The 9,128-nt window shown below is 35.8% G+C and overlaps 1 protein-coding gene across 1 annotated transcript; it reads right to left on the reverse strand.

The window, feature by feature from the left end:
- Positions 1-1,001: 1,001 nt before the first annotated feature.
- LOC106142294 (nucleoside diphosphate kinase 7-like) lies at positions 1,002-2,189 on the reverse strand. The gene has a single exon (XM_060953739.1). The coding sequence runs from the start codon at positions 2,187-2,189 to the stop codon at positions 1,038-1,040; it is 1,152 nt and encodes a 383-aa protein (XP_060809722.1). The 3' UTR covers positions 1,002-1,037.
- Between the last annotated feature and the right edge of the window lie 6,939 nt (positions 2,190-9,128).

Genomic DNA, 9,128 nt, shown 5'->3' on the forward strand with positions numbered 1-9,128 from the left:
TACCTAGAACCCTAGGTGTTCAATATGAAATATGCCCCCGGGGTGTCGCGCCCCGACCGTAATAAAATTGTGCCCCGGTTAAAAATAGAAGAAGACGATTGAAAAATGAGGGACGTTCGTTTAATACCTTAATACCTGTATGTACGTAGACAAATATCTGATTCTGTTGATGGAGGATGAACCTATGGATAGTTATAGATAATTCATTTATTTGATTTGCTACACACAATTTACAATGTACATATGGAATACAAATTTATTAGGGTGTGAGTTGCAGCAATACAAAAAGGTAACAACTTAACGAATATACATACTTATACATCATAAACACGTCTATATGACTTTGTACCGGGTAGACAGAGCCAAAAGTCTTGCAGAGATTGAATAGTCACATACATTCATAGTAACACTGAACATACTGATAAAGCAAAAAGCTAATAGGTATTACATGGCCGTCATAAACTAAATGACATAGATTACTATTGCATTATGGATAGCTATGGATTGTATATATACTTACTCGTATATAGCTTGATGCCGCTTGGTCTAGGAACCCGGAGACAAATTGTATAAACCGACCCTCACACACCGTTTGCCGGGCCCAGCACATGATGCAACTCTATTTCTCATATGGAACCCGTAAAAGGCTACTAAGGGAAAAAGAACATTCATGTAGTGCAGCTTTTATTATGATCCAATAAGGGAAGGTCGTGGAGGTCATATGGGAGTCGTTTTTTTTTAAAACCTGACTTACCCAATAGTTGATTAATTATTTGTTAGATGTAATTCCTAATTATAAGCCCGATCCTGACAGTCCGAATTATGACAAGTTAGATAAGACTATAGGTATATGGGTTTTTAGGACTTTTTATAATACTTTTTACGGAAAAGTTTATGTAAATAAAATAAAACAAAAGTTGATTGAATAGGCCATTATTCAAGCTTGCGTTTACCACCTTAATACCTTTATCTTGCTTTCCATCCGATAGATGGATCTCAAAACTCACTAAAATATCCAATACAAAGGAAAAAATTCATTAATCACTACTAACAGAAATAAGTTTGAAGAAATATTCAACTTCTGTTTCACCGTCTTCTGGTAGGTCCGTGCAATGGACAGCATTGTGGAGAATAGTTTTACCAAATTTAGCTCTTATTGTATCCGGATAGAGTTGCCTACACAATTCCGGATCTCGGGGTCCACACAGCTTCCTAAATTCACAAACACAATTCACATTAGGATCAAGAGCTTTAACTTCTAATGCGAGACATTTGTCTTCCGACAAATGAATTGCCATCTCCTCATATTCTGGCAACACTCCCTCGTACACTTCGAAAAACTCTTTAGCGTTTGCAACGTTCACCCTAAACATGGCCATTGCTGATATATAAAATTTCCCCGATGTAGATATTATTTCTATAATCGAGCCGAAATGTCCGTCAAAGATTGCGTGCGGTTTGATCACGCAGCAAGTGCAATTTCTAAACGTAGCTCGGAATGGTACTTTAGGTATATTGTTGACATAACCAAAAAACTCGTCTAGTATTATTTTGGCATCTTCAACGTCATTGCAGCCGTGTGCAACATTTCTAAGCGTGTTCTCACCAAAGAGATACCTAAGGGTCCCAGGGGCAGCCTCTTTCGGATCGGTGGCGCCCAGACAGTTGCGCCACTTAGCCACGGCGTTGGGACCGACTAATTCAAGTCCTATTACTTCACCACTTGTTAGATAATCGATAATAATCGGCAACTTCTCGTTGTTCGATATGTTTTTGTACATTAATACTGTGAAATCTTTAGTCACTCTCGCGTTTTTCATACGTGTTATGCGGAAGCCGTTCTTTAAAATAAACGTGATGATGTTTCCGTGGATGTTTGGTGAGCATGGTTTGATGAGAGCAAATGTCTTTTCGAAGTTTTTGAATAGCTTTTTACGTGTAATAGGTGCGCAGTCCGTTATAAGGAGTAGTTTGGAGAATATGTTAACAATGTTGCCCACTTGCAACATTTCTAATTTCAGAGTGGGCAGCTGCATCCTTCGCAGTAGAAATTTACCACGTTCCGGATCAACTATTTGAATCGAATTATCAAATGGGAAGAAATTCAGAATCAACTTCTGTATCTTGTCTGCTTCCTCGACATACATCTCGCAGAGGAAAATATGTTTATCAAAAAAGTCATAAACCATTTTTGTAAGAATTAAATAGGTACTTCGAAAATAAACAATATTATGAAATAAATTACCCCAAAATAGTATCAGCTAAATAAAATATCAAAACTCAGTAGGTACATATACCTAAAAACAAGAAAAAACTAATCAATGAAACAGACATCGTTGCAGACATCTAGACCTCACTTTAATGGTACCTATTTGACATTATGTCATTGATAAAAAGGTTAAAGAAAAAGGTCAAAGTTAAAGAAGTAACTATGCAGAGATCGTGGCAAGGTGGAAAGATGTAGTCTCTGTCTACCCGTTCGAGAAAAAGGCGAGATTTTATGTACGTTCTACTTACGTACATACATAAGTAGAATAGACTTTTTATCTTACATACAAATGTATGGTATAAAAGAAGACAAAGATGAAGAAGAAAGATAAAGAAGTAGGTAGGTATTTTTACTTCTGAGAGTCCAAACTACCTATGAATTACTATATTTGACCCATATGTATATGCATTGTAGACATATTTTAATTAAGTATCTATTAAAATCACAAAATTCAAACAACGCAATGACTTTTTTAAAAGTTAATTTAAAAAGTCAGTAAAATATTTAATAATAGTATTGAGTTCTTCGATTAGGTACCCTACAGGTGTCTCAGGTGAATCAGATCAGAATCAGCTTAAAGTAGGTTATGATAATTAAGTATTAATCAGTCCTTTTTAACGTGTATAGTAAACTATATTATAGTATAGTGAATAGGTAAATAATCCAAGTTAACACATTTGATTATTAAGAGAAAATTTTGTAACTATTTTCCTACTTTCCGTGTTGATTCAAATATTTAAAACTTGCGTCACCTTTGATTTAAAATTGACAAAAGAAATCATTACATCATCGACTACATTGAAAATAAATCTATTCTATACAATCGCCGCAATATAGTGCCGTAATTGCTTTTTTTATTGTTTACTTGGCATTATTGTCGAGTCTTAAGTTATCCCCCTCAAACTTGGCCATCTCCCCTTCAATTCCACGTACCTACAATTCACCGATAAGCAGGTGTTCAAACGGTACATGGTAGGATTTGAATTAATAATAATAGCAACACTGACGTGGGATAAACTAAACACCCCGCCGCCGCCCGCCGATTTAAGCAGGGGTGAAACGGAAAGGCTATTGAAGCAACGGTAAATAATTTAAACTATTATAACGGCATATTAGGAAAATGCCGTGTGGTTCCCGGCACCAATGCATAAAAGAATAGGACCATTCCATCTCTTTCCCATAGATGTCGTAAAAGGCGACTAAGGGATAGGCTTACAAACTTGGCATTCTTTTTTAGGCGATGGGCTAGCAACCTGTCACTATTTGAATCTCAATTCTATCATTAAGCCAAATAGCTGAACGTGGCCATTCAGTCTTTTCAAGACTGTTGGCTCTGTCTACCCCGCAACGGATATAGACGTGACCATATGTATGTATGTATTAGTAAAATTATATCGTGGCGTGTGGATCTCGGCAGTTGATAAGACCATTTCATCTACGTCTACGTCTATATCCCTTGCGGGGCAGACAGAGCCGACATCTTGAAAGACAGGCAGGCCACGATCAGCTGATAGGCTTAACGATAGAATTGAGATCTGTCCTTTGGATGTTGTAAAATGCGAATAAGGGAATACCTAGGCATAATCATCCAGTCACATTCGCTAGTAAAGGTGGCAAAGATCAGACGGGAGTCCCTTCGTGTAAATACCTGATTTATTATTTCTCAATCTTTATATGTAAACTTGTATATACTTCTGAAGAGTCATTGAAACAGCCGGAGTTAGATTTGAACCTGCGCCTTCCTGTGCATCACGCTTTTCAATCAGAGAGCATAACAGTTCGACCACCGACTCGTCACTCTTACTACTCACAACTTTTACTCTCGTGGGGTAGGCAGAGACTACCTCTTTCCACTTGCCACGATCTCTGCACAATTCCTTCGCTTCATCCACATTCATAACTCTCTTCATGCAAGCTCGGCGGTTTCGGGTACTCTTGACCTGACCTTTACTCTTACTCTACCTTTACTTTTACTACTTACTACATTACCCATCTTTGATGATTGCCATAGTAAAAAAAATTAAATTCTGATTTTATATTCGTACATAGATATTACAGAAATCCAATAAATCATCAATAAATAATTATTGATCAGCAAACAAGTGAATATCCCGCGCAATACCACAGACAGAAAAAAGAAAAGCCACATAGATAACTGTTCCTTTTTTTTTTTAATTCACCAGGATTTGTGTGTTCGAAATATCACTCTTAAACGACCATACGGAGAGCATAGTTTTTATAGACTTCTGAAGTGGGGGGAAGGGGGGTCAGTTTTATAGATATCTCATTTTAAGCCTGTCATACACCTAACTATCAATATATTTGTCACTAGCTGGGCCCGCGCTAAATTTTGAATTCCTCTTGCAATCGATGAGCTAGCAACCTTAAGTGTCCCTTAGTCGCTTTTTACGACATCCATGCAAAATATATGTAGGGATTCTGTTCTAAAGTGTCAGCACCACACGGCACATCTAATATTGCTTCAATTATAATGTTTATTACCTATTAAGTACATAAACCAATTAATTCGACGTCACTGTTCTACTGTCACTATTTGAATCTCAATTTGATCATTAAGCCAAATAGCTGAACGTGGCCATTCAGTCTTTACAAGACTGTTGGCTCTGTCTACCCCGCAAGGGATATAGACGTGACCATATGTATGTATGTAATAAATTCGACATCGACAAAAATATCGCTTCAAACTGAACTTTACATCAAAATATTATCAAAACCGATGTGTGAGACAGGCTTTCAGATATTTCATTTCATTCGCAAATTATTGCCAGAGGCTTTTGATAGAAAACACGTGTGTGTATATTTGGAGCCGCACCCCACTATACAACCCCTTAGTTCCGTACACAGCCGTGACCACCTATTACGAACATACCGTTCGTAACATGTAACTGAACACTGATTATGATAGATACATTTATATCACTCTGTCTGTCTGTACCGAGGGTCGGTCATTCAAATTAAACATTGGATTATTCCGACATACCGATTTCTGTAATTTAATTATCGATGAATGTTATGTAGTTTCTGGTTGGAACAAGATCTTAATTTCAATTTGCGTGGTTATTTCAATAAGAAATATTCGTATTTAAATAAATAGTTGTACATTCATTCATGTTTTTTTAATGCAGACAATGTGGATTCGTCCATGATTTAGATTTAAGAGATCTAGGTATATTTGTATATTGACGTCCGATGAAAATGCTGCAGTGTAGGTTGTTCCGCCGCTTCTTCTACACATGCTCTTTGGAAGCGGTAGTACTCGTAGTTATAATTAGATTTAAGTGATGTGACGTCAATAAGTAATAGGTACCTTGTATCCAATTTTGAAAATAAATCGATTCTATTCAATTCTAAACAAAATTACTTACCTCATGTGACCTTTCAGTTTTTTGGACAAAATGAACCTTAACTACATACATACATATTGTCACGTCTATATCCCTTGCGGGGTAGACAGAGCCAAAAATCTTGAAAAGACTGAATGGCCACGTTCAGCTATTTGGCTTAATGATAGAATTGAGATTCAAATAGTGACAGGTTGCTAGCCCATCGCCTAAAAAAGAATCCCAAATTGTGGTACACTAGTAGATAAAATTTACCGTCTGAACTAAAGAGACGGAGAGACACCGAAGGTCCCGGGTTCAAATCCCGTCCAGGGTATGATGAGAAACGAACTTTCTCTGATGTACCTGGGTGTTGGATATTTATCTTTATAAATATTCATTATAAAATATATTATCTCGTGAGTTGGTATCTCGTAACACAAGTTTTGGACTCACTTCGAGGCTAACCCAATTTATGTAATTTATCCCGTATAATAAGTATATTTATTATTTAGTTAGGTACATAGGTACCTATTTTTTTAAAAGTGATCGCAGTACTTCACGGAGAAAGCAATTGATTGTAGGATAAGTGAAGGTACATTGTTTCTATTGAATTTTCCTTATGATAAAGTACAAATATACATAATTTTGCTTATTCGCACGGATAGCTATGTCAGGAATGTGTGCAAATCGTCCCTTAGCGCACGCCTAGATTATAATGCAATTGATTGTAGGATAAGTGATAGGTACATTGTTTCTATTGAATTTTCCTTATGATAAAGTACAAATATACATAATTTTGCTTATTCGCACGGATAGCTATGTCAGGAATGTGTGCAAATCGTCCCTTAGCGCACGCCTAGATTATAATAGGTATCGCCATGGTACCTTGTCAAATTTCAGCAAAATGTATTCAGTAGTTTTTTTTTGCGCTCATAGATATTGTCAGTCACTTTTCCCTTTATATAATATACAGATAAGTTACCCTACGTGTCAAGTCTGTATATGATTGTGTTTTTATGCGATATCATCAAATATTAGCAAAGTTTCAGAGATAACACCACGTGTGTCATGTATGTGGGACCAACTGAGTTTTGCCGATTACAAATATTATTTTATGAATCCTACCTAATTTTGTTTTTCCTCATCGTGTCATAAAAAGCATTTTTTTAATAGGCGAATATCCAGCAAGGTAAATAACTTAGTGATGTTCTATGTAATGTTATGTTTAAAGTTTATTTTTTTTTGTCTGTATCTTTTTCGTAATATGGGTTATACTAACGTTAATATTATCAATGATAAATAATATTGCATGCTGAAAACTGAAGATTTGTTACTATTAAAATATATTTCCAACCACATGTTGCAATAAATATTTTTGAGTTTGAGTTCATAAATAAATAAACCATCTGTAGTGACATCTATAGGTATGCCAGTAGTCACAAAAATACAATCACGCGTTGCCATCAGTCAATAACAGCGAAAAGTCTCGTCTCAGCGTCAAAAATTGCGCAAGCAAAGATTTCACGGATTGGAGCATATATACAACCTCCGATATAACATCGTCGGAGCCGCGTTCCCCAGGCATAACACCTAGCCTGACGGAAGATCTTCCCTTTAGCGGGCGGTCGAGCCGAATCATCGCTCCCGCTACACATCTGATAATTTAAAAATACCTACCTGTAGTTCCGCTTGCGTCCACTATCATTTATCGCAAAACATTACAAAAATGTATTTTTATCCGGATTCCGCTTTTTGACTCCACGAAAAGATTTTAAAAAATTAAATGAATTTTATATAAACAATGTAAAAACGAAAAAAATTGCAAAAAAAAACATAACAAAATTACAATATATTTTTTTCTTTACAATTTAAATTACATAAAATAAAGTTAATTCAAAAATGTTAAAATATTCAGTTGGTACTTTTTCCGAGACTACCGCCAGCGTGGGAAGTATCGTTTTCTGCAAACTCGGCCGTTCCGTCATTACGTCTGATATCCACACGTTTACAAGATTCTATGTGAAAGACCAATTGTCTTTTTATAAATGGAGAAGGTATTCTTATCATATCATACAGCTGTTTTTTTTATAATATCATGCCGTTTCATAGGCTTAGCAAAGTCAGTAAATCATTTATGGGGAACTGTATACGATTTTATAATAGGTTGCCGGAGTCTGTTCTTGATATGCCCAACCGAAAATTCAAAGAGTATGTAAAGAAAGTACTTTGTGGGAAGGCTTATTATAGGACTGATGATTACCTTAATGATAAAAACATCTGGCTCGAGCTTGGCACAGGAACCTCGTAATTAATTGTAGTTTAATTTGAACTTAAATCAAAATTTCAGTACACTCTGTACATAAATCTTTTTAAAATTGGCAATCCATAATATATATATATATATATTTTTTTTTTCTTTTTTCGATATTAAATCTCATAAATATACAAATCTCCCGTGAACAATGTATTCTCCCGTCCACATTCTATTCTAAGTATAATTTAATATTGTGAAGTTGACGTTGTTGATGAAAATGCTGCAGTGCAGTTTGTTACCGCTTCTTCTGCACTGACGCCTTGGAAGCGGCAGTAAACTTAGTTTTTAAGTAATTTATTTGACGTCAACCAAGTTGTTAAACCATACGACAATTATTAAGCGATATAATAATATCCTATAATAATGAATAAAAATTTTGAATTTTGAATTTTTGAATTTTGAATAATTTCTCAATATTACAGTATTTATCCGCGGGAAAATTGTACATATATTATATACTAGTTGTGCCCGCGACTTCGTCCGTGTGGAATAGTTATTTTGGGCATCATTGAAACCCTCAAGTAGGAATATTTATTCCCGCTTTTTTCACATTTTTCTATTATTTCGTCTCTCCTATAAGTTGCAGCGTGATGTTATATAGCCTTTCTCCCGCAGAGGTAGGCAGAGACTACTTCATTAGCTTACTTACATATTAATCAATCTAGTTCCTCAAAAAAATCACCTCTGAATCGTAGGACACCGGTATTATTAGCAAGCAAAGGCAGGTGGGTTCGTGTGAACTGACTCCCCTACCCTACAAGGCGGAGGGTGATTCCCACGGCTCCCTCTATGCTTTTCGCACTATCAAACTGCTAGGAATTAATGTCCTCTCACAATTCAGTTCTGTGTTAAATTTTCGTAAACAATAATAGAAAGAGGGAGAGGGTTTAGTTCTGTGGTTTAGTTTCTGTAAATACCGGTTTACCCGAAACCGGTGAGCTTGCATGAAGAGAGTTATGAATGTGGATGAAGCGAAGGAAGTATGCGGAGATCGTGGCAAGTGGAAAGATGTAGTCTCTGCCTACCCTCCGGGAAAGAGGAGTGATTTTATGTATATATGTATGTATGTAAATACCGGTTTACTTGCTTTTATTTATTTTGTATATTTTTTTTTGTTAAGAATTAATAATTATTTTAACCGTTCGTTAGATAGCATGCGAATAGATGACTTTACAAAAAATGAGAATTGAATAAAAAAATT

This window comes from Amyelois transitella, chromosome Z (genome assembly GCF_032362555.1).
Source record: "Amyelois transitella isolate CPQ chromosome Z, ilAmyTran1.1, whole genome shotgun sequence".
Lineage (NCBI taxonomy): Eukaryota > Metazoa > Arthropoda > Insecta > Lepidoptera > Pyralidae > Amyelois > Amyelois transitella.

Coding starts and splice junctions, on each gene's coding strand:
- LOC106142294 (XM_060953739.1), bottom strand. CDS start 2,189: ATGGTTTATGACTTTTTTGATAAACATATTTTCCTCTGCGAGATGTAT.